The following is a 25,580-nucleotide window of genomic DNA, read 5'->3' on the forward strand; positions in this document are numbered from 1 at the left end:
TCTCCGCCAAGCAGGGAGCCCGATGCGGGGCTCGATCCCGGGACCCTGGGATCATGACCTGAGCCGAAGGCAGACGCTTAACCGACTGAGCCACCCAGACGCCCCAAGGACATTTGAATTTTTAAGAGTCTCTAGTATCTGAGCCCTCCTTTCTCCTCCATTCCCCCAGCCCTGCCCTCTGCCTCTCTCTGCAACCCCCCCCATCCCACATCTCTCCCCTGTTCTGCACACCAGTCACCAGATCCCCGAACTGCTGACCACATCAGGAAATCTGCCGAAAACTGCTCCATCTTCCCCACAGGCCTCCACCTTCACCTGGATAAGTCCTAAACCCCAACACAGCCCTGCTTCCTGGCCCCCCTCCCCACACAAAGCAAACTCACAGCCCCTGCCCGTTCTGTGTGCTTTGTGGGGACTGTGCTCTGTTCCCCTACATTGAGGGGAGGGCCAGCCTTCAGGCACAGTCCAGGGCCTCGACTTAAAAGTGGCGTGCTGAAAACAGGGGGAGCCCTCCAGGAGAGCGCCACAGAGCTGAGGGGTACCTCAAGAGCCTGCCCTTGCACCTCTGTCCTCCCACAGTCCTGCTGAGGCGAGCGGCCCCCCAGCCATCCAGCACTCCAGCTGGAGACCCGGGAGACATCCTGGCCCCTCCCCTGGTGGCCTGTGTCCCGGCCCAGCTGTTCTGGGGCCCAAGCCCTGCAGCACCAAGTGACAGGGAGTTTCAGGTGCTCTTGCTTTGCAGAACTCTGCTCTGCTTTTCTCTGACTCATTATTTATCTTGATGCTTCTAGGCAAGTCTCGGAATTGTGAAAAGAGACTTTGTTTCCTTATAGCACAATGGGGATGCCCAGGCTCGGCTATCTGCCCTTTACGGAAACTTCTGGGGGCCGGGGAGTGAATGCCTTTGGAGCCGTGCTGTGTTAGGCTGTCCCCTGGTTCTATAATGAGCTTTGGGAAACACACCCCAACAGCTCTGTGGCCTGTTCCGAGGACTGGAGCCCATGCTGACTTTCAAATTATTGTCTAAATGAAAAAAAAAAAAATACTTGAGAGGATTAGAGTTCAAGCCGCAGGTTCTGGTACTGTCATGGGACAAGAGAAAGCCAAGGTCTGAGGAGGGGCAGCTCTCTGACCCCACCCCATCTCTGTGGACCTTCCAGAAGGCCCTGGCAGGCAGAGGGCCCCACACTCAGAAGCTGGCGCAGTCCACCCAGGCGCTGTGCTCTGCTCCGGGACCGAAGCCGGGCAGGGCCAGCACTGAGACCTGTGGGCCAGTCCTCCCCGCTTCTGCTGGGCTCTCCCGGGCACTCCCTGTCACTTCAGTGCCCCCCAGGCATGGACTCCATTCCTCTCAGGAAAGGCAGCAGAGCTGGGAGACCCCGAGGGAGACACTTGCCATGTGGTCGTCAATGCGCCGGAAGTCCAGGTACCCGAGGTCAGGAAGGTAGGCACAGATGAACATCTTGTAATCCTCTGACTCTGCGATGGGGTTCCCAGAGAGGCTGAGCGTCCGCAGGGCCTTGAACCGCCGCAGGTAGATGATCTGGGGAGAAGGGGGGGGAGCAACGCATTTGCCTGACTGCCGCAAGGCGGACACCAGCCCCGGTGGCCTCTCCCCTCGGCCCTCTGCCAGTGTCCACAGACTGGCCAGGACACCATCAGTGTGGCTGGAGCGACAAGCGAGGAGTGGGCTGGGGGTTCCAGGCTGGACGGCTGTCCTGATCAGCAGACCTGGGTTCAAAGGTCGGCTGTGGGACCTTGGGCAAGTTGCCTAACATCTGTGAGCCTCCGTCTCCTCATCTGTAGTATGGGTATAAGGATGCTATTACGTGTGTCATAGGTGTGGAGGGACCAAAGGAAATGAGCTCCAGAAAGCATTTAGAGGTGGGCCTCTCGCCCGCTCCGTAAATGGTGGTGGTGGTCGTTGTTACTATTGGTCACACAGAGCAGGTGTGCCTTTTCCCTTGTAAACCCTGTGTCAGGGCCAGATCTGTTAAAATAAATGGAACCCTATTCGTAGTAACCTTGGATTAACTGGATGACAGAGGAACATTCGCCACCTGCCATTTATTCTTCCTATATTCTATTTCAGTAAAGGGGGAGAAAAGTCAACAATGTAGCTAATGCTTCCCTTGGCAGCATGTTCTGAACACCCAGACACTGTACTATGCAAAAGAAGAAACCCAGCATGCTTTCCGAAGGAGTTTCTCTCGGTTCTGTGTTTATGTGTTCCACAAACACTATTAAGCACCTGCCAGGCCTCAGGCATGTGCTAGGCCTTGGGGACACAGTGGGAACAAAGCTCACGCGGTCCCTCCCCTTGCAGCAAGGGCTCACATTTGAGTGGCAGGGAAGAGGAATGGTGTAGAAAGTAAATAAAATTGTTCCCGCTTGGGGGTAAGTGCTGTAAGGATATACAGATGGGGACTGAGAGAACAGACCAGTCAGGGGACCCAGAGGTCAGCTCACCTGTTCTAGGGGCGTGCAGGGGGGTCACCTTGCCTTCCCCCACACTGCCAATGTCCTGGGCTGACGCTGGCTTCTTGTCACCTCGTGCCTTGATTATATGGGTGTGTGCTGGGCACCCCCAAAGGGACCAGACCTTTGTCTCTGTACCCTTGAGCTCAGGCCCAAGGCCCCACATCCAGTAGGTCCTCACCGCAGCAAATGTTCGAGTGAGTGTGGGGCTCAGGGGAAGAGGCAGAGAGGTATGAACTGGCCTCCACCGGTGGGCTAAGCATGGGTTAAACATGGTGTTTAAACATGATCCAATCTCTGGTAGAGCAGTCTGGATTTCTGGCTTTTCTAGGAGAAGGGGGTGATCTGGGTGGCTAAGTCTACCTTTCTCCTGGCCTCAGATCCCCCTCCCCTGTCCCCGGCTACTCTGATGATCTAGAGGGCCCGGCCGGCAGGACAGCAGGAACGGCAGGGGCGGCCACTCCAGTCCCGGGCCCGAGAGCTCACATTCATCATGTTGCCGATCTGGTTGTTGCCCAACGACAACACCTGCAGCTTGACCAGGGCATCCAGAGAGTCAATCTTGGAGATCCGGTTGTTGAACAAGCTCAGGTCCTCCAGGTTCACCAGCGTGTCCAGCCCCTCGATGGCCTCGATGTTGTTGAAGGACAGGTCTGGGAGGAAGAGGGCTGTGAGGGTCCAGTGGGTGGACTGTCTTGAAACAGACCCATCGGGGCTACTCACGCCCTGGGAGATAGCACCAAGCCGACAGGCCAGTAACAGACTCACTGTCTGACAGCTTGTGGTTTTCTAGAAGCCATGCCTGGATTCTTTCCTGTGCTCTCCAACTATTACCGCCCTCTCCTGTTCTACCGCTTGTCTTCCTGGCTGGGCACATGAGGGCACATACTCCTGCCTGTGCTCTGTGGTTGTTCTGGGATGGAAATGATGAATGGCAGGTCCCAAACGGTGCATCTTTGAGTGGGAGGAGGCTGTTTGGAGGGCCTCCTTCACTCACATCTATGGGCATTTTAAGAATAATGCTACCTGGGGCGCCTGGCTGGCTCAGTCGGTTAAGCAGTCCGTTAAGCGTCCGACTCTTGATTTCAGCTCTCATGATCTTGGGGTTGTGGGATCGAGCCCTGCATCAGGCTCTGGGCTCAGCACTGAGTCTGCTGGAGATTCTCTCTCCCTCACTGGCCCTTCCCCCATTCTCTCTAAAAATAAATAAAATCTTTAAAAAAATATTATCACCTATCTGCTTAGCATTTACCAGTTTATCAAGTTCATCCTCTGACAATAGCCCTGAGTGCCAGTCTGGAATTTCTCTCCCCATGTGATCGTCGGGAAGCTGCAGCTCAGAAAGGCTCAGTGATTTGCTCAAAGCCACCCAGCTAAGCTCGGTGGTGCCAGACTTCATCCGGGGCTCCTCCCTGGACAGGCCCGATCTTCCAGCTACATCACAGATGACTCAGGCTCCTCCAAAACCCTAACTCCGCCCACCAACGGAGATGCTAGGCCCTCTCTAGCCCAAACTTGCTTGTACCCCCGACTGTGGGTTTTCGGGGTCGGTTGGGGTTGGAGCTTAAAGCCTGTCGTGGAACACCAATGGCCCATAGGCACAAACTGGAAATTCTTCATGAGCTCTGAAACACACTCATGATAGCTGCATGCTGTCACATGCAAATGGTGGTTTGGGAATTCAGTCTATCCGCATCTGAATTCAGCACCCCCCTGGCCTACCAGGGCATGCTCACCTGCTGACAGTTGAAACTACTGGTAACTTATTGTCTCTTTGGCTCTTAAGTGCATCACCTTATTTAACTCCCACAGCAAAGGTCTCATCATCCGCGTTTGATGCATGAAGAAACAGAGATTCTAGGGGCCTGGTGGCATATGCCCACAATCAGCCAGCACAGAGAGGTCCAGAGGGCTGCAGGAACTGGTGTAAAGTCAGTGTATGGCCAGAGCTGGCATTGAACTGGGGTCTGCCAAATGCCAGGGCTGCCCACTCCCTTTCTCACCATGCAGCCTGTTCTGTTCTTTGGAGGCCTGGCCCCACCGCACTGGAACTGGCTGTGTTCTGGGAAGTGTTTAACAAGGGCGCTGGGAGCCCGGGGGTGGGGTGGGAGGGGTTTGCCGTGAATTGCAGTGCTTGCCATCTCTGTGGTGTAAATCCTCCCATGGTGGCCAATTTCAAGCTAGCAGCCTGACATCCCTGAATGCACAGCTGGGACAAGATGTGCATAATCAGCCTTGGAGAGCCACTTCTAGTTGGCTCCAGCACAGCCTCAGCCCTGGGACAGCCAACACCGTGGGCCACCAGCCAGGCCTCATGTGAGGTGGAGGCTGCTGAACCCCGGGCGGGGGGGGGCACCATCTCCCCCACCCCTGTGCACCTGAGGGACTCAGCTCTTCCTGGTTGTTGTGGGGTCCCTGGATGACTGGCACTGTGGCCGGACAAAGGCCAGCTTCTGACTCTTTGAGGGGGATAACCTGACCTCTTTCCAGAAATTTCCCCTCTGCTCTCTCACCCCCACGGAACCCTGGGTATCGCAGGAGTAGCTCATGGGGCCTGCGGCACTCGTTTGATGTCAGAGACAGCTGGGCCTAGTAGCTCTCGCCTCCAAGCCTGCCGTTGAGACAGCTGGAACCTGGCAGGACTTCCGGAGGGGGCACGGCTCAGGGTCTGGGCTGACCCGGCACCTTCTTCACCCCTTCATCTCCTATAGACACAAGGACTCCTGGCAATGCAGGTGGGCTGCCACGCCCAGACTCAGCGTTAATGGGTGCTGGGGTACCAGGAGGGCTTGCCTGGGGCAAAAGACCTGGCTGTGGGCCGCCTCTGCCTCCCCCAGCATCTGCTGCTGGGTCTGTGAGGCAACGTGATCCTGTCCGTGGGGCTGCTGTGGGCTGGGCACCGTCAGAACCAGCGTAGCTGGGAGTATTTTGGCAACTCGGAGTTGCCGGTGAAGGAGAGCAGACAGACAGGATGGAGGGAGTCAGGCTTTGGGGTCAGGCAGATGGGGGCTTGCACGCCCCCTCTGCTGGAGCTTTGGGCAAGTGCCTTGGCCTCGGAGAGCCTCATTTCCTCTTCTGCACTTTGGGATCGTAACACTCACCTGTTAGGATTGCTCTGAGGGCCACATCAGACCACCAGGTAAAGAGCTCTCCGGCCAGCTCCTTCTCCTGGGTCATCAAAACCCCGTGAGGCCTCAGCCATGCGGGCCAGGGCTCCGGAGTGAGACTGAGAGCCTGATGCCCCCACTAATCCCTGTGACCTCAGTTTGCTCAGCTCCACACTGGGGATGCTGTATGGATTAACAGGCCTCATGTGGAAAGCACACAGGCCCGTGCTTAGCAGGTGGTAAGTGCTCCAAGCACGTTAGCAGCTGCGATGCTTGTTTCTGGTTTGCTCTGGGCCCCCTGGCTGGCAGGGCCCACTGAGTCTAGAATAACTAGAAGGAGTCTAAGGCTGCTCCCCAGACCCTCCCCCAGCTGGAGAGGTTTGGCAGGTGGATCAGAATATTCTGGCCTGGCGCGTCCAAACACATCTTTGCTGGCTCTGCCCAGCCAAGGCCCCAGGCTTTTAAAAAGAGTGGCTTTCTTGTTCCCAGTAGATGGGCCTTCTACTGTACCCTGGCTGATGCTGGGCCGCCAGCAGAAAATCGCCAGCGAGGCAATAACCTTGGCCGGGCGTCACCTTGGATTAGCTTGGACACCCAGGCAGGAGGGGCCCTTACCCAGCCAGACCAGGTGCACGAGATGCTCCAGGCCCTCGATCTTCTCAATGATGTTGTTGTCCAGCTGTAGCTTCCTCAAGTTCTCAAACTGCCAGAGGCTGTCTATGTGGAGGATATCTGAAACAATTGGAGGAGGTGCCTTGGCTGGTCCCAAGCCTCGGGTTAGAGTTCAGTGCCAGCATACTGGAGAATCCAGATGGCCAATGCTAACCATACAAAAGGCCCCCCAACTCCACCACCTTGCCCTGGAGGACTCGGGTGCCCTGGGGATGTGGGCCAAGCGCCCAGGAGTCTCCATTAGTGCATGGAGGGCAGTGATGGGGGCTCCTGCTCAGGACCTCGGCAGGACCGAGAGGGCCTCGGGGGTGAGGGGAGGTGTAGCGGGGTCCTTGTGAAGGTGGGCCGGACCTGCCCCGGGCATGGGACTCAGTCGTGCTGCCTCTAGGCCCAGCTGGGGGGCTGCCCAGGAGGCTGTAACACCTTGGGACAGTGTCCTTCCTTCCACAGTGTGACAAATAGAATCAGGGCTGCGGGGTGAAAGCCTGTACCACCCACCCTTTGTGCGCTGGTGGTGAGGGCGTCAACCAACTCGTTCAGCCATCTCGGAGGGCAATTTGGCCAAGTTTCCTGAAATAGGTAATGTCTGTGCCCTCTGACGTGCAAAATTTCTCTATTTGGAATCTGTAAAGACACACTTGGGTATGTTGCCCAAAGAAACACCTATAGGCACATGAGAGGCAGAAAGGTGGGGGGACCCCAATGTCCATCAGTGGGGAATGGGCTAAGTCACCCATACAACAGACAGGCAGGTTCCTGATGTCACTGAAGCACCTGACCTGTGGTCCCTTCAGGGCATACAACCAACTCACTCCTTTTGCTCCTTGTGCCAGGCCGAGTTCGGTTTCTGTTACTGACAGTCCGAGAAGTTCTGAATTACGCTTAAGTAAAAATACGTATACACCGTGTAACGTAAAATTCTGGAGGCCTAAATTTGTCCCGTTTTTTTTCTAGAAGCCATAATAGCCCTGTTGTGTATCTGCCCCTTTTTTTCTCTATTTGCTTCTGTAATGATTTCAAAAACTTAAAAAATTAGACTACACTTACGAAAAGAACTGAAAAAAATATAGAAGTGAAAGGGGTAAAAGAAAAGAAAAGGTACATTTAATAACCACACACTGGGGGTAGAGGTTTCAATATTCATTCAGAGGGGCAGGGTTTACCATGGGGTTGTGAGGGCCTGGGGGAGGAAAGATGTCCCTCCTGGGTGCCCTCCCCAAGCCAGGTGTGGGTAGGGATGGGTGGACAGCATTACTCTGACCCAGGGCCCTGCCTCCGCCGGGTTCCTGGGGCCAGGTGAGACTGGTGTCTGTTCCCAGCTCTCTGAGGCCAGATTTCCCAGAATGATACCAGCCACCATCTCCACCTACGCTCTCAGATGCCTCTGGATTTTCCAGAAGGCTTTCTGGCCCTGGTCTGACTGACAGCTCTTGGCTATGGCTATGGCCGACTTCCACGGCTCCCACACGCTGGGTGCTTTGCCTTGCACACGTATGTGCGGGCTTTTCCCAAGGCATCAGCCATTCACGTGGAAAAGCCAAACAACACAACAAAACCTGGATGTATTTGATAGCTCTAAATGAGTTACCAGCACGACAGGACTGCCCAAAGAGTCCATTTAATCTTCAACATAGACATGGGATCCGCCTTCACTGTGCCCGGCTTGGTCTCAGCCCGTTGTCATTATTCCCTGGATCACAACTGTCTCACTAGTCTCTCTGCTCTGGCCCTGAGGCCCCCCACTCTATCCTCCTGCAGCAGTGGGATCTTATAGAAACCTAAGTCCCAGCCTGTCCCTCCTCTGCTCAGGACCCTCCCAGGGCTCTCACCTCACTCACCATAAAAGTGAAACACCAGCTCTTGGCCCCCAAGGCTGATGCTAGCTGACCCCACCACCTCTCTGACAAGTCTCCATACAGGACTGCCTGCCTCAGGGCCTTTGCACTGGCTGCTCCCTCTGCCTGGAATGCTTTCCCCCAGATCTCCACGTGGCTCTTTCCCTCACTTCCTTCTAGTCTTTGCTCAGTTGTCACGTTGTTTGTTTGTTTTTTTTAATATTTTATTTATTTATTTGAGAGAGAGAGAGAGAGAGAGTAGGAACATAAGCAGGGGGAGTGGGAGAGGGAGAAATAGGCTTCCCGCCGAGCAGGGAGCCTGATGTGGGGCTCGATCCAGGACCCCGGGATCATGACCTGAGCTGAAGGCAGACACTTAACTGACTGAGCCACCCAGGCGCCCCAACTGTCACGTTCTTCATAAGGCCTCTGACCACCCAATAAAACATGGCACCCTACCCTCACCCCTTTTCTCCTCTCCTTGATTTTCCTCCATAGCACATATTTTTAGCATACCCTATTATTTCCCTTCTTTATTTTTCCCATCACCTGAATGTCAGTTCCATGAGGACAGGGTTTTTTTGTCCTTTTTGTTCACCGTTGAATCCCTAGTGCCCAGAACAGCACCTGGCATATAACGATCATTTGGTAAATACCAGGGCAATGAACCTTCGGCAGGGGAGGGGATAAGCCAAAGGAGGCTAACGCCCCTCAGGTGACAGCCCTTCTGCAATCCTTTTAACCCTCCCCCACTGCTGAGGTGGCTGAGGCCCAGGGTCCCTCCCTGCTCTGGGTGGTCGGCCGTGGAGGCCGCGGTCTGGGGAGGCCTGTGGGTTTCGTGAGGCTTAGGCCAGGGCTCGGCCTGCCTTGCCCACTGCTGTGTCCCCATGGTCTGCCCAGGCTGCTGTGTTCTTTGTTGTCTCCCGGCTGACCCGGCAGGCCAGGGGAGAAACCCAGGACAGAGCAGGCCTGCGAATCAGCCCGGGTGACTCCGCTGTGGCCCACCTGCCCGAGAAGCGCAGGCCTCTGGCCACCTTTCTCGCTCCCTCTCGCACCCCCTCTGTCCTGACTCACAGGCCCCCTCGAGTGAGCCAGGCGCTGTGTTGCCCTGTTTTCTCCTTCCCACCAGCGCTTGAGACATGGACTCTAATCTTCCCATTTTACAGATCAGGACACTGGGCGCTCAGGACCGCTTTGGTCCTGAGCCGTATCTTCCCACTAGGCTGTCCTGCTTCTGCTGAGGTGCCCCTCCTGTCTCCTGCCCCAGCACACAGCCCCCTACTCCCCATGGCTCCTCCCTGGCCGCGTGGAGCCACCTTCCTGGGTTCTACCTGCCAGGGACCCTGCTCCAAAGAATCCAGTGGAGTCTGACGGAAGCAGCGTGGCCTTTGGGTTCACCTAGATTTAGAGGGGGGGAATTTGATCTCTTGTCTTATTATTCAGAATCAGGGGTGCTGTGGATATGTAAGTGCTAATGACATGCCGTATTAAGCCTTAAAACACTCTGTGTCACCCCTACGCCTTCTCACCCAGGCAGGCCCAAATGCCCATGGGGGTCCCGAGATCACGGACCCTGCGTGGAATTCTGGGGCAGAGAAGCCCGGGGCGGGATGCTGGGCTGCCTGGTGCCCCCACCCTAGCCCAGGATACGCACTTTGGAAGTCCAGCCGCAGTGACAGGACATCCTTGAAGAGGATGCCCTCCTGCCTGGCCAGCGGCCCAGCCTCCTCCTGCGGGCCTTGTTCCTCCACAGCCAGCTTGAGCATGTGCTCGTCCATCACTCTCGGCTCCACGGAGTCGTACAGCCTCTGCATTTTCCCTAAAAGACACCACATTCCTCTTCCACCATCTGCTTCTCCCTTTGTCTGAGGACAGGGTCTGGCTGGGGTCTCTTTAAGGCACTGTGGAGCATGGTGACAGTCACTGATGCTCCAGGGCCGCCTCCTCCCACTCCCTGGCCCCGCTGCACCTAGGGGCTAGTACTTTTGCACCAAGGCTGCTCCAGGCCTTTTCCAGCAACCATCTGCCCCCGTTCTGCCTGGCACCCACCTGCAGGGGTGCACCCCTCGGTCCCACAAGCACGGCTGTGACCCTACCCCCCCCCCCCACCCAGAAGACTGATGCCCATGCTGGTCTCTCTGGAGCTCAGCTGGAGCTCAGCTCCCCTTATGGCTGTGGTCGTCTTCGGCCTCTGGCTTTCCTCAGCCAGCCTCATTCGGTGTCTTGCCACCAGCTGCTGCCCAGGATCCTTGGCAGCCCCTACCAGGCAGAGCAGCCTGCTGCTCTCCTTCCCTGAGAGACTCCCCACGTCTCCCCACAAGCTGCTCAGTGCGTGGAGATTGGTGGACACGGACCCAAGCTGGCCATTCCTATTCTCCCCCCGAGAAATGTGAACTTGGGGCAGCAGGATGAAAGTCCCATCAGAGCCGGCTGTGTGAGCCGGGGGGGAGCCGGGGGGGGGGTCACCGGCTAGCCAGACATGCGGTTAAGCAGAGAGAACCAAGAGGAAGATGAGGCAGATGGACAGAGAGAAACAGAAATGGGAACCGAGGTGAAGCAGAAAATAAGACAAAAGGGCCGACAGACTGACCCAGTCTTTGCTGACTTTCCTGCCCCTCATGACCCTAACTCCATGCCCCGTGAGAGTTTCCTGACTTCTCACATTAAATCCGATTTTACTTAAACTGAGTCCAGTAGGTTTCTGCTGCTAATGGGCCAAAAGATCTGGCTGAGACTCTGCAGGCAAACGGCTGACCTCAGGATGCTGTTCCGGGCCGGACAGAGCCACAGCCCCGGGAAGCCTAGGCACCGTGACCTCATTCCCAGCCTTACCAACCGAAGAGTGAGAACATCCAGAAGGGTTGGACCCTTCTGGGAAGGCACACTCTATGGGAGGCTCCCAGATTCGGCCTCCTGAACCCTCTGGAAACTCCGTCCTCCCTCCTACTTCCCACCCGTTTCTCTCCTCCCTGCTGCTTCACCATCTACCGTTGCCTTCTTGGTCCCCGACGCCCAGGCCTCTTCCCTGATGCTGGGCAGTCCCTGTATTATTCCACTGAGCGCTGCTGGAGAGACTTCTGGTGTTGGGGTGATGATGTCCACAGCAGACTGGGGTGGGCCCAGCAATCCTGCCACCTGGTCTTAGAAACTGCCACTGCCCTCCTCCGCCCTCCCCCACCATCCACTTGGATGCAGCTTATATAAATATGCATCTGCCACTTCTGGGCTGTCCGTGATCAAATGTCCCTGTGCGTCCAACTGTCGTGTGTCCTTTCCTTCTGCCCCTGAGGAGCCAAAGCCTCCCCTAGCCCCACTCCCACTCCCAAGTGCTACCCCCACCTTGCTGCTTCTCCACCTGCGCCTTCCGCCTTCCCACTCTCTCCAGTCTCTCAACACTGGCTCTGACTCCTTAAGAGTGAATGAGTCAACTCCCAAAGACGTTTCCAGTCCTCTCCCCCTCTTTCCATCTCCCCGCTCTTTTGAAACATTTTTTCCTACGATTTCCCATACCCTGACACCAACTTGCCTTTGGGGAAATTTTAATGTGCAGTGTTTGGCAGATGTTACCTGCAAAAGTGTTTGTGCTTTCTCAAAGAAAAGTGCTGTACTTTGGGAAATGCTTCTTAATTCCGATTTCAAAACCGTAACTGACTTCTCATCACTCCCACTTCATCTAGGCCTGGCACCTGGGACGGATCAGGCTTGCTTTCCGTCAAGCCCACAATCACTACTCAATGTGGACTGGTTGTGAGGCAAGCTCTTTGTTAAGCACACGAGGGCAGGATCTGGAACCTGGGTGTGCATCCTTTGGCAACTAACCTCACCTGTCTCAGTCTTTAATTTCTCGTCTGTAAAAATGGGTAAGTCCTCCCTCCTACATTTGTTTAAGATCATTTATTCAGCCCACACACGTCATGAATAGCTACTACATGCCGTGAATAAAACAGATCTCCTTCCCTCTGTTTCAGACGTGAATCAGATCATCATACAAATATTTAATGACAGACCATGACAAGTTTGTAGATGTACGGAACGAGGACAGCATACATTAGGGGCACCTGGCCTGGCCAGGGGAGACAGGGCTGGGATCTGAAGGAGGAGTAGAAAAGAAGGAAGAGGGAACTGCACAGCGAGGGCCCGGAGGTAGGAGAGAACAAGCCATATTCCATTTGGGCTGAAGTTAAACAAGGTTGGAGGGGCCTACGGGAGTTTATTATCCTAGGATCCCTCCTGGGGCTTAATAAGGGCAGTGACGTGATGATCAGCTTTTACTTTTTTTTTTTTTTAAAGGTTTTATTTATTCATTTGACAGAAACAGAGATAGCGAGAGCAGGAACACAAGCAGGAGTGGGAGAGGGAGAAGCAGGCTTCCCCCCCCGCCCCGAGGAGGGAGCCCGACGTGGGACTCGATCCCAGGACCCTGGAATCATGACCTGAGCTGAAGGCAGACGCTTAACGACTGAGCCACCCAGGCGCCCTCAGCTTTTACTTTTAAGAGGCTCACTCTGGCTGTCATACTGAGATCAGCAAGAGTCGTAAGCAGGGTGGCAGTAAGATGTGGCTGTGAGAGATCTCCAGGAACTTGACTTATATGTAGGACTAATCATCTGCAGTTTCCAGATTAAAACAAACCAACCAACCAACCAACCAACCAACCAACCAACCAACCCAGAAGCTAGTTAGAAAGGTTAAGTAAGATGCCTAAGTCAATACATCTATATGGCATATGGCAGAGGCAGGGGACCATGACTCCAGAGCCCATTCTCGTAATCATGACTCAACCGTACCCAGGGCACTGTGGATTTTCATTGTCACAACGCACAACATTTCTCACAGCTGTTCTGGGCCAGGGCCAAGGCCCGACCACTCTTCCCCTAAAGGGGCTTTTATCAATAATTTACCACCCAGTTTGGGTTCCTGTTGACTTGCCTGACAACAGTATTGGTGGTGAAGACCAGAGGTAGGAGACGGGGAAAGCAGCAGAGAGTTCTACACCACTGCCAATGGAGCAGGCTCCTCACGGGGAAACAAGACCAGAATTGTCCTGGGAAGCAAGAACTTGCGATCAATTGAATCTGAAAAACATAGCCCCTACTGGCCATGGGTTACTAAGAGAAAATCACCTATTAACTGCGTGCTTACTGGGTACTTAGTGCATCTTCATTACTTAATTGCATGTCGGCTCTGGAAGCCACTGGAGAAAGGAGTCCTAATTGCCTCATTTCCCAGAGAGGGAAACTGAGGCCCGGGAGGGGAAGGAAATTGTCCAAAGTCGTACAATGAGCTACCGAGAAGAGAGAGGAACGGAACTCTCTACAGCACCAGGTGAAGAATACAAATAAAGAAGAGAAACAATTTTGTAACAGTTTAAGAGGACGGATATGAGGGTTAAATACTCGAAGAGCTTATCAGTGGACCGGGTACCTTTGTTTCGATAAAAGAGATCAGGACAGGAAGTCGGCGGATGGAGCCCCTAAAAAAAAAAACCTCTTCGGGCTCTGCTCCCCGAGGAAATGCGTCCTTAGCATCTCTTTCTCATCCACAGGCCCGAAAGCCCAGTGTCTCAGCGCGGCCGTGAAGTGGCTGGCCAAGAACCTGTGTGTTTGTTTTACAGGTGAGGAAGGCCGGGCCGACTCCCAGGAAAAAAGGTCAGAGGAAAGCGTTAAATCGATGATCTGTCTGCCCCTGCGAGTCCTCCCGCGGTCTCCGCTCCAAGGTCTCACAGTCTCAAGCGCCCGCCGCCCGACTGCTTCCACGCAGGGGACGCTTCGCCCGGTTACTAAGGGAACCAAGCGCGGCCAGTCGGTTGCTAAGGGGAAGTCGCGTGGTAGAGGCACTCTGGGTGAAAGTTGACGGTCACGTGATAACATTTCTTGGGTGGGGAAATACTCCTACCACCAACCAGCAGAAGAAAAAACAAACGTTTCTCCAATCCGCACTTTCTATGGGCAGGGATATTAGTAGCCCCGCCTCTTCTCCAGCCCCTCCCCCCCGCTTGAGTGATTGACTCGTCTCTTGCCCAGTAATAGTAAGGATTCGCTAGATTGACCAAAATATAACTGAATCAAAACACACAGAGTCTCGTTCGGAGGCGGGCCAGGGAAGGTGCCGCTACGCCTGACGGAGATTCCTGTGACCTAGCTCGCCGCTCCGCCCAATCGGGCGCCGCGGAGTAGGCGGGGCTTCGCGAGGGAGGCGTAGGGGCCAATCGGAGAACGGCTAGGCAGACTCTGCCCAATAGGGACGCGACGAGGGGTGGGGTCAGGGGCCGGGCGTTCTGCGTTCGGGAGGGTGGGGCGGGGGCAAGTGTCAGTCAGGTCGGGAGCGCGACGGGGGACGCCGGGGACCCGGGCGGCTGACAGGGGGCCCGGGCCGCTGCCGCGTTGTCCGCTCAAGATGGAGTTCCTCCTGGGGAACCCGTTCAGCACCCCGGTGGGGCAGTGCCTCGGTAAGGCCGCGCGAAGGGTGGGCCATCTGGGTGGGCGACGGTGGCGGCTGACGGGGCTGGTGAGGACCGCGGGCCCTCGCCGGGCACCGGTGCCACCCCACGGGCCGCCCGGGCATCCTTTACGTCGGGTGTCTGCCCACGGGCTGCCTGGGCCCTGCTCACGGCGCCGGTGCCAGTCTGCCAGGCGGCTCCCCGAGGCCCTGCTTGGACTCGGAGATGCTCCACGCGTCCCTCCCGATCCGGGCCCAGCCCCTCCCGATCCGGGCCCAGCCCCTCCCGGCTCGTGGAGGTGGTGCGGGCTGCCGGGGTCGGCTTGCCTCCTCGCCTGGTGGGAGATGCCACCGAGTGCGCCCTCATTCAGGCTGCCGGTCTCGCTGCCACTGCCGCCAGGACCCAGTTCTCTCACACCCTTCTTCCCCCATCCTTGTCCTTCTTTTCAGTACCAGCAGCCCTCAGACCGGGCACCCTCCCAGAGAATACTCCCTGCTCTGAGACTTGCTAATTAGAGCTGCAACTCAGCTAGGCTGTGGGAGGGACTGGGATGGGGGGAAGGGTTCCCCGAGGGTGATTATCTTGCCAGGGGGGTGGCATCCCTGCACTGCCTCTGGGAAAGAAGGGAGGCCGTGTTATTTAACGATAAGAGCCCAGGACTGGGAGTCAGGAAGCCTGGGCTCCAGAAGGGGCTTTGCCAGTGACTCTTCCTATATGACCTTGTGCAAGTCACTGCTCTCTCTGGTTTGACGTTTTCCCTGTCTGTCAGAATGAGGTGTTTGGAGGTGAGATGCGCTAGGTTCATGTCCCTTCAAGTCCTAAAGTTTTGATATTCCTTAGTCTCTGCACATTGACTATTGCTTCCCTGCTGTACTAAATTTGCCCAAAGCTGAAGTCTTTTGGTGACAGCGTAGAGAGAGGGGTACTCCTTAGTACCTGGTAATCCTATATGGGGGCTCTGGGCACCTGGAAAAGGGCACCAGAGATGACTGGTATCCTGGGTAAGGAAAAACCCAAGGCTATGTGAATGAAAACCAGAATGACCCCACTCTATGGGGTTTCTCTACTAAAAAAGCAACTTGCCTTTTCACCCAAGACAGGAACTTTCGCCAACCGATGAGCCGAGAATGTTGACTGGTTTCTTTTAAAACTGGGTTCCTCCTGGTTGGTGGATGGACCGGTAAAACGTCTTTGGAGTGGGGACCTTTGGTGTCCTTCTGGGCCTGGCTGGTTTAGGCTGTAGTGATTTGTTTATTTCCTGATTTACTTATTACTTTCTAGCTTACTTTGCAGCTGTTAGTGGGGTCTGGAAAATTATCGAGGCCTCTTCTGTTAGCTCACTGCCATTTGGGAGCCTTGCTTTTCTTTGTGGTGTAAGGTCTTTGATAGGGGATGATGGAACTGGGCCTGGGGTAAGTCTCTTCCCACCTTTACGGACTACCGTGTCTATGTAGATTTTCTTCCTCCTTTCCTTTCCTCAGGTGCTCTTTCTTTTCCGAAACCTCATTGCTCAGTTGGGTATTGAATCCCAATCAGTTATTGGAGGGAGCTGGTAAACTTGAGGGGATTTGTTTTCTTTTCTGTCTCCTTTAAAATAGGAAGCGCCACACCTTGGAAATGCCGGGGTAGCTGGTGAGGGGTAGAAGTTAGAGGACATTTAAAAATATACAAATATTAGGGATATGGGGGTACATATGAGTGGAAAGAGCATGATGCTTGTCAGGAAGGCCTGAGTTGAGTTTTGCCTTACCCATTTTTTGGCTGCGTGACCCTAGAAAATTGTGTGACCCTTCTGAACCTTAGTGTGCTGAGAGAGAGAGAAAAAGAGAGATTTCATACTCAGAGTAGTACAGTTTAAGTGAGATGACAGTTGCCGGGGACATAGTAGAGGCTCAATAAATTGTAGCTGTCACCGTTAACAACAGAAGAGTTAAGTTAGGGAGAGAGTATGGGGGGTAACTGGCCCATCTGTGACCTGTGAAGGAACAGGCCCCGGCAGCGCCAGCCCTTAGACAAGACACTTGACCCATGAAGAGAATGAAGCCTCCTGATTGCCAGTTGGTCATCAGGCAAGGCCCAGCTGATTTCACGGTTCAGATAAATTAGAGGATAGAAGGAGGTTCTAATGTATATTCTGTACTGTTGTGACGAAGTGTAAAAGTGATTTTCATGGCATTTAGTATTGTTAGTATTCTTTTAAAAGTATTGCCAGGCGATTCACGGGAGAGAAGGGAGACAGAAATAAAACAAAGCTGATGAGTAAAAGCAGCAGCTCCAGCTTACACAGGGCAGATCTACAGCTATTACTTGCTTCATACAGCTGCTCTGTGGAGTTAAGTTTTGTTGTCCTCCCCACTTTAGAGATAGGGAAACTGAGGCTCAGAGGAGTAAAGCCACTGCTCATCTGGGAAGAGGGAGAGCTGAGATTTCGTAGCTATCCTGGTCCTCAAGGGATTTCTGGTGTCGGGAGAGAGAGAGCAGAGATGCTTGGAGTAACGATCACTAATAGAAGGCCACTGCCTAGTTGAGTGCTCAGTTGAGTAGGGGGGATGGTCAGTGCTCTTCGGAATCCAGAATTCAGAAGAGCTGGGGAGATAGGACTGGCTTCCTGGAGTCTGAGGGCTGCTCACGAGGGTGGCCGGGAATTCCACAGGCAGAGAGGAGGACACCCTGTGCCTGGGGACAGGTACATGAGGCAGGGAAGGGGGGGTGTGGGCACATCTGTGTTCACCAGTCTGAGTGGAACAGAGGTGGCGGTGGGGACAGTGGCAAGCTGGGTTTGGGCCCAGGATAAAGCCCTGGTCTTGGGGGCGGGGAGTGATGTCAAAGATGACATTGCTTAGCTGACTCCAACTTTTAGCTTCTCTGGTCCTCATTTTACCCGCTTGTAAAATAATACCTCTCAACGGCTGCATAGGCCTTGCACTGAAACAATCCCACCAGCCCAGTTCAGTCGGCCTTCTGAGTGCCTGTGGGTGCCAGGCTCTGGGATACAGATGTTTAAAAGCTGCTCTCAGGGAGCCTTCATAGAGGTAACATGTTCACCAAAGGTGTGCTAGAGCTGCAAAGTGTTAGGCTGGTAGTCTCAGGGCTTGGTCATTATTACTATTACCATTTTGTTGTGGTTTTATATCTTTATCTGACAGTCGGGTTGGTTCTCATCCGCATTAACTGTCTGTAGATTTTTGAAAGGGATGACAGGTACATAGGTAACGAATGTACAGAGCTTATTTGGTGAATCTTCATCTTCATTACGTTTTTCTGGACAGCCACACACACTTACGGTATGGGACTTTCCTTATTCCTTTGGCCCAGACAGCTTTGTTGAGCCTGGTGTCAGTGTGCACATCTGGAGTTCTCACTTCCTTCCTGGCAAATTTCTGGATCTTTTTGAGTGACCGAGGGCACACTACTTGAAACCCATTGCACGGATGTGCTTGTGAAGGTCGATGGCGTTTTCTCAGGTCAATGCCTCGTTCATGGCCGAACGGCCCTTCTCATCTGCTTTGTGGGAACCATTCTGCTGGGCCCAGGTTGGAAAGAGGGAGGGTAATTATTACTCTCATGCTTGGGGCCTCACACGGACATTCTGACCTGGTGCTGTTAGGTTGAAGGTGCAGCTAAGCCCCCATAGTTTGACATAGTGACCTGTGTATTCTTGTAGCCATCCTCGCTGTCCTTCTGGAAGGTGGTTCCCAAGGAGAATGCATGATTTTGAGCAGAATGAACAGTAGTATGAGAGGCTAAGAAGTGTGGAGGAAGAAAAAGTACGGACTTTTATTTCTGGGTTTTCTCTTCTGAAACAAATTTCAAAAGGTTACTGCCTTAATCTAAACCCTCCATGACCACTGTGGGTTGCGTATCACATACTAGGGTTTCCCTAAGTCCGTTCCATGGTGCTCTGCAAGTGGTGACAGTTCCTTGTATTGGCTAGAAAACGGTTTCAGATTATCCTTTTTCCAAGAGTAAAGTTTGGATTCACTTAAATGAAAAAGATTAGTGAGTAGTTCCTCAATTCTGATGGGAATACTGTGCAGGGGGTGAGGTGGGTGCAGGGAGGACCATCTATTATTCTCTTCCTAGTTGAGCTTTCACAAGCAGGTAAAAAGCAGATACTCTGTTGCAGAGTTTGTGCTTGTAGCTCCGATGGAGTTGGACATAAACTGCTTCCCAGTGTTCTGGGAATGCTAAGTGTTCCACACCCTGGCTGTTTGTTCCAAGAATAATTAGTTGTCCCTCAGATTGCTATTGCACTTGGCAATTCGCCAAGCCCTTTGACCTGGGTCATTTTGTGTTTGCAGCCCCGTGTGATACAAAGGAAGACAACTGAAAGCAGCTTAAAATTATTAAGCACCTACTGTATGCAACTTCTGTGCGGGATCTCATGTAATACTCAACAGTATTTAATTATCTGAGTGTTACTGTTGTCCTCTCTTGCTTTGAAGGAGGCTGAGGGTCTGAGAAGTTAGGAGACCGGTGTAAGGTCTTGTGCCAGAGTTAAGCCTGGAATCTTCTCCTGAGCCAGTGCTCCTCCTTTGCTGCCATGTTGCTTCTTGCTCTGCAGACCTCATGATTCAGGGTCTGCAGAATCACCTGGAGGGCTTGTTAAAACAGATTGCTGGGCCCTACTTTCAGAGTTTCTGATTCGGGAGCTGTAGGCTGGGGCCTAGCATTCTACCTTTCTAGGTTCCCAAGTGATACTGCTGCTGCTGGTCCAGGGACCAAACTTCGAGAACTGTTGTTCCAGATGAAAAGTTCTGCTCCCTTAATCTCTTCTTTATCTTTCTTCAAACACTAAATGTGGGTTTTCTTTTCTTTTTTTTTAAGATTTTTTTTCTTTTTAATTTATTAGAGAATGAGCGAGAGAGAGTACCAGCTGGGGGTGGGGCAGAGGGAGAGGGAGGAGCAGACTCCCTGTTGAGCAGGGAGCCTGATGCAGGACTCGATCCCAGGACCTGAGCTGAGGGCAGACACTTAACTGACTGAGCCATCCAGGCGCCCAGATGTGGGTTTTCTTATGGATAGACTATAAGCGGGGTTATTTAGAAATCTGTCATTCATTGAATGGCTCTATATCACCTCTCTGTATACATCAGGCTAAGTGTTTACCGGGATGCTCAGTTTAATAAGGGAGCTAAGACAGGTACCTAAATCAGATATGATAAAATGTGGGGGCATTAGATTGGACAGATAAATGAAGTAAGAGAGTGGAGGATGGAAGGGGTTATTACCTCCAGTAGTAACAGTAAAAGTGTACTGTGTGCTGGGTGCCTGGGTAGCTCAGTCGTTAAGCGTCTGCCTTCAGCTCAGGTCATGATCTCAGGGTCCTGGGATCGAGCCCCGCATCTTAGGGCACGTTGTTCTGCGGGAAGCCTGCTTCTCCCTCTCCCACTCCCCCTGCTTGTGTTCCCTCTCTCGCTGTGTCTCTCTCTGTCAAATAAATAAAATCTTAAAAATATATATATATATTTAAAAAAAAAGTTTACCGTGTGCTACAGACTGAAGTAGGTGCTTTCTAGATCTTGCAGTCTTTTAATCCCCACAAGAATACAGTGAGTAAGGTACTGTGTGATCTCCATTTTGCAGACAGGGACCCTGAGGCAGAGAGAGAAGGTCCCACAGCTAGTAGGAAGGGAGCTGGAGTAGAATTCAGCATTCTGGCTCTGGGACTGGTGTGTTGTTATGCTGTGCTCCTCCCCCTCAGCCAGGGAGGAGGAGCAGCTGAGGAAGGAAGGAAGAACTCAGGAAGACTCAGGAGGCCGCCACGGCCACTGAGCACGGCTTTGATGGATGGGTAGGGATGGAGGAGGAGGCTTGGAGGGCTCTCTCTCGGCAGAGACAGCAAGCAGCTTGAACGAAGGCTGCTATTAAGTGAGGGGAGGGCATAACAGGATCAGTTCTATTGGCCTAGCAAGGGAGAGTGGTGGAAGGTAAGACTGGAAAGGCAGGGTTAGATCTAATGGTGGGAGGCTTCAAATGTTGGCCAAGTAGTTGGGGCTCTTTCATTGGTGGCCCTGGGGAGTCAGGAAGGATTTCTAGAGAGGAGAGTAGCAGGGATATCGTTACAGAGACAGGAAGGTTTCCTCTTGGAAGTCACCGAAAGGTCATTCTTCTCTCTTCTCATCAAAGCCAGCCCCCATCTGCGTGCAGCGGGGAGTCCTCCAGGGAAGTCAGGAGCGGGCACTGACATTCCTGCGAGGTCTGAGGCAGGGCCCTTCCTATGCGCCCTGATCAGAGAGAAGTGCTGAGGCAGGTTGGTGGACCACGGGAAGAGGCCTGAGGTTCTGAGAGCATTTGTCCTTAACGGCCTGGACAGCTTATGAAATTCCGGTCACGTGGTGCAGGTCAGCCTGCTCCTTGTCCTGCCCTGCTTTCCATGTGCAGGAACAGGAGCGCACTCACAAGGGCTTTGCTGAAGGGCTGTCCTTGCTTAGAGTGGGCTATTTGGGCTATTAAAAGTTCTCCTAGAATTGCCATGTAGACAGTTGGAAAAATGCACAAAAAACTGCAAAGGAGAAAAAAAATCACTATAAAAGGCTCTCTTACAAACTCTTTGAGATTATTTCTTGTAGTAAATGGAAGGGGTGGAGTCCTGGTATATTTCACCCTCCATTTTTCTCTTGGATGGCAACATCGTATAAGTTCTCTTAGCATATTTCTGTGTAATCTACCTGTTTTTTTCCTGGTAGATTTCCTGGTAGGGGGATAAACAGTGAAGAAGAGAATGTAGGTAAAGTACCCAGAGGAGCTTTAGTTAAAGATTGTTGCTCTTGACCTAGCGGGTACATCACTCAGAATTTTTAGGCTAACCTAGTAGTCTGAAAAGATATAAATAACATTCAGGCTTTTTTTTTTTTTTCCTGACCCAGCTTGTTGTGGCTAAGAGAGGGGCTTTTAAAAAAAACATTTTCCTGGGCACCTGGGTGGCTCAGTCAGTTACGCGTCTGCCTTCAGCTCAGGTCATGATCCTGGGGTCCTGGGATTGAGCCCCGCATCCGAGCTCCCTGCTTAGCAGGGAGTCTGCTTCTCCTTCTCCCTCTGCCCCCCGCCCCCGCTGTCCTCTGGCTCACACTTTCTCTCAAATGAATAAATAAAAAATCTTTAAAAAATAAAAAAAAAATCATTTTCAGACTTGGTGCCAATTTTAGTGCTCCCACCAATCCTTCTGACCTGGCAGAATGTCTTTGATCTTCTCCCTCCAGTCAGCATGCCTGCTCTCTGGCAGCATGTGCTGCCTCCTTCTCCGGGAAGCTTTCCCAGACCACCCTGTTTATGGTCTTCTGTGAACTCACAATGTTTGTTATCTCTCTTGGCTCTTTCCTCACCTATAAAATAGCAAATTCCTTAACTTTACAGGTTTTTGTGGCAATTAAATGAGAGAATGTGTGTGAAGTCCCCAACACAGTGTCTGGCATTCAGCTGCGATACTCAGACCTGTTGATTGCTTCCATCCTGCCTGGTACAGTTTCCTGAGGTTATTTATTGTACGTCTTGTCATGTGTTTATTGCCTTATCTTCCGAATGAGACCGGAGGCTCCGCACGGCAGGATGCGTACTTTCTATTTCCTTATGACCTTCACAGAAAGTGGCAGAGTATGCTCTGCCCAGGGGCTCACTCCAAAGGTTCTTTTCTATCAATCTTATTTTTTAGCATCTTTCAAAGCTCAGAAATACTGGGCATCATTTACTGATCCTTCAGCATCCTCCAGACATCCTGTCACACAGATTATCTCATTAAAATATTTTTTTTTCTGAAAACTCCTCTAAGTCAGTGGTATTATCTCTATTTTACAGACGAAGAAATGGCTCAGAGGAGCCAAGAAACTTGCCCAAGTTTCAGTGGTTCAGGGTCATGCGAGCCATGTTCCACATGCAGGGAGTCAAGCTCTAGGGCTTTTGTTGGCATTGCCTTGCAGACAGCAAGCCTGGTCTGTTTCCATTTAGACAAGAAGGGCCCTTAACTGATTCCACGTGGGAATTCCACGGAACTAGCATCAGTTCCATCAAGGAATTCTAGAGCAGTAGGGATGCCTGCGGGGCTCTCTCTGTTCTCTTCCAACATGTGGCACTTTTTTGTTTTGGAGTGGAGTCTCTGTCTCTGTCTCCAGTATGACTTCCCTATGTGAATTCATTAACTGTTGTAATACTCACTTCCCTGATCTGTAAACAGGGAAGGGGTGTGTATGTGACAAGAATACTCGCTCTGTCACATCTTACAGGGCTGTTAAGAGGAGTGAGATACCGTGCATGAGAGCTTCCCCTGCATCATCTAGACTAAGTTCCATGAGGGTACCTGTTTTTATCTGTACTTATTTATTGACTGACTTTTAAAAAACTGTGGTAAAATATGCATAACCCGAAATTTACCATTCTGTCCATTTTAAAGTTCAGTGACATTAAGCACATTCAAACTGGTGTGCAGCCATCACCACCATCCATTTCCAGAACTTTCTTCATTTTGCCTAGCTGAAACTCTGCTTGAAATGATAGCTCCCATTCTCCCCACCTCCAGCCCCTGGCAACAACCATTCTACTTTCTGTCTCTCTGAATTTGACGACTTGCAGTATCCTCACCTCACTTAAGTGGAATCACACAGTATGTGTTTTTTTGGTGACTGGCTTATTTTACTTAGCACAGTACTTTTAAGATTCATTCATGTTGGAACATGTTTCAGGATCTCCTTTCTTCTTAAGGCTGAATAATAATCCATCATATGTATATACTTTTATTTTTTTAAGATTTTATTTATTTGAGAGGAAGAGGGAGAAGCCCAGGTGCGCACGAGCCGGGGGGGGGGTGCAGAGGGAGGGGGGGGAAGCAGATGCCCCCCTGAGCAGGGAGCCAGACGTGGGACTCAATCCCAGGACCCTGGGATCGTGACCTGAGCCGAAGGCAGATGCTTAACTGACTGAGCCACCCATGCGCCCCTGTCTATACCATATTTTATTTATCCATTCATCCGTCCTTGGATACTTGGGCTGCTTCCATCTTTTGGCTTTTGTGAATAATGCTGCTGTGAACATGGGTACACAGATAGCCATTTGTGTCCCCGCTTTCAGTTGTTTTGGATATATACCCAGAGGCGGAATTACTGGATCATATGGTAATTCTGTTTTTACTATTTTGAGGAAGACCCACCATACTATTTTTCACAGTGGTTTTACATCCCACCATTTTTTACATTCCCACCAGCAGTGTGTAGGGCCCCAATTTCTCCACATCATCGCCGAAATTTGTTAGTTACTTGTTTCTTTATGGTAGCTGTCTCAGTGTGTGTGAAGTGGTACCTCATTGTGGTTTTGATTTGCGTTTCCCTAGTCATTAGTGACAATGAGCATCTTTTCATGTGCGTATTGGCCATTTGTATAGCTTTGGAGGAATGTGGGTTCAAGTCCTTTTGGCGGGTTTTTAATCTGGTTGGTTTTTGTTGTGGTTATATTGTTGTTGAGTTTTAGGAGCTCCCCTGATTGTCAGATGTTAATTAGTACCTGCATGATTTGCAAATAGTTTTCTCCCATTCTCTGGGTTGCCTTTTTACTCTGTGGATTGGGTTCAGAACAGAACTTTTTCATCTTGATGAAGTCCAGTTTGTTTTTCCTTCTGTCACCTGTGGCGTCATGCCCTGATTTTTCTGGAGAGTCTTAACACGTGCCTTCAGAACAGTGACGCCAACAGTACTAGTCAGCATGACTCTGCACCAAGAACTGGGCTAAGTACGTACATGCATCATTTCCTTTCATACCTGCAGCAGCCCTGCAGGTGCCATCATTCACATTTTCTAGAGCAGGGAACCAGGACTTTGAAACTAAGTACCTTCCCCAAGGTCTGTGCGTAAGAAGTGGCGGAGCAGGGACTTGAACCCAGGTCTGTGGACTCTAGAGCCTGTGCTCCTAACCACTAAGCTGGAAAGCTCGGTAATTATTTGTGGAACTGAATGAACACAGAACGAACTTGGAGGCTGAAACTCTGGGCAGGAGTTGTCCCCAATTCAGATGTGCCTTCATGTTAGAAATGATTCACCCAGTTCAGTCCTAGTGGGATTCAGTGCACAAGTGTCCTCATCATCCCAGCACGTTTTCTGAGAGTTCTGTTAAAGGATGTGCCTTCTTCCAGCTCAGTGAGGCTCTTCTCGGTCCTGGAAGATCTGTGTATACTTGTGTATTTACTTTCTCTTTGGATTTGCTTTGGAACCGTGGTCTTGAGGGGGGAGGGGAGAGGGGATTTAAACAGATGTTAAGTTGTCTAACTGACCAACTTGCTTTTAAGACATTACCAGCTGCTGTTTTATCATTCATGAAGCACCAGCCTTGTAGTCTGGAAGGCACGTCAAAAATTCTGTTTCAGGTTTTGGCTTAAAATTGAGTGTAATGGAGAGAGACTGCCCTCTTCATCTCAGAGAATTGGGCTGCACATCTTTGAGAGCTGGGGACAAGGACAGGGCCCTATAATAGGACACCGTTGAGTTTTTTTGCCACTTCTCAAAGGAGAAATCACAGAGTTCTGGCATGTCATTAGTCAAAATAGGAAATGAGGCCTGAGAAATGATGTTGCTTGGCGTTGGAAAGCAGAATTTGCTAGTGGTTTCCAGAGAGTGAGAATCCCTCATGTTAACTCTGGAAATTCTTAAACCGGCCATTCAAAGACTCACTGAATTCAAGCTAGAGGGGCGTTAGCGGCATTTGGTCCAAACCCCCCATTTTTACAGGTGAGGAAGCTGAGGCCCAGGGAGGGTGGGCCTGTGCTGTTTTTACCCTGACAACACTTTGGACACCAAATGTGTGGGTGTTTTTTTTTTTTTTTTTTCCTGACCGCAGCCAATTCTGACACCAACTCCGTGTCCTACAATTGAATTCAGTTCTAACCTAACTACCTGGAGTTGTTGCAGACCCTGTTGGTTAAGGGCTCAGTCCCACAAGACTTGTCCCCGATTGAGACACCAGTCCCTAGTTCCACGTTGCTCCCCGTACTTTAGACCAGCTGGCTGTAAATTGGGGGTTCCTATGACCCCCTCCTCAGGTTAAAGAATTTGCTAGAAAGGCTCACAAAAC

The 25,580-nt window shown here is 52.0% G+C and overlaps 2 protein-coding genes across 8 annotated transcripts in view; one reads left to right on the forward strand and one right to left on the reverse strand.

The window, feature by feature from the left end:
• DRC3 (dynein regulatory complex subunit 3) overlaps positions 1-13,940 on the reverse strand; it is a 33,645-nt gene extending 19,705 nt beyond the window's left edge. Inside the window, exons 1-6 of one of the 3 annotated variants that reach the window (XM_027568619.2) lie at positions 13,517-13,938; positions 13,022-13,136; positions 9,747-9,911; positions 6,201-6,317; positions 2,965-3,131; positions 1,397-1,543 (exon numbers count right to left, since the gene is read on the reverse strand). In XM_027568619.2, the coding sequence (XP_027424420.1) occupies positions 1,397-1,543; positions 2,965-3,131; positions 6,201-6,317; positions 9,747-9,906 (591 nt within the window). In that variant the 5' untranslated portion in view covers positions 9,907-9,911; positions 13,022-13,136; positions 13,517-13,938. Of the gene's footprint in view, positions 1-1,396; positions 1,544-2,964; positions 3,132-6,200; positions 6,318-9,746; positions 9,912-13,021; positions 13,137-13,516 lie in introns of all 3 variants that reach the window. The other 2 variants (XM_027568618.2, XM_027568620.2) reach the window with 2 other exon arrangements.
• Positions 13,941-14,384: 444 nt separating this feature from the next.
• The window catches only part of TOM1L2 (target of myb1 like 2 membrane trafficking protein), a 115,123-nt gene continuing 103,927 nt past the window's right edge, over positions 14,385-25,580 (forward strand). For all 5 annotated transcript variants that reach the window (XR_003525225.1, XM_027625443.2, XM_027625444.2 and 2 more), the window contains exon 1: positions 14,385-14,540. Coding sequence is in view for 4 of the 5 variants with exons in the window: in XM_027625443.2 (XP_027481244.1) it covers positions 14,489-14,540 (52 nt within the window). In the remaining variant the exon portion in view is untranslated. The remainder of the gene's footprint in view (positions 14,541-25,580) is intronic.

Source organism: Zalophus californianus, chromosome 16, assembly GCF_009762305.2.
Source record: "Zalophus californianus isolate mZalCal1 chromosome 16, mZalCal1.pri.v2, whole genome shotgun sequence".
Classification (NCBI taxonomy): Eukaryota; Metazoa; Chordata; class Mammalia; order Carnivora; family Otariidae; genus Zalophus; species Zalophus californianus.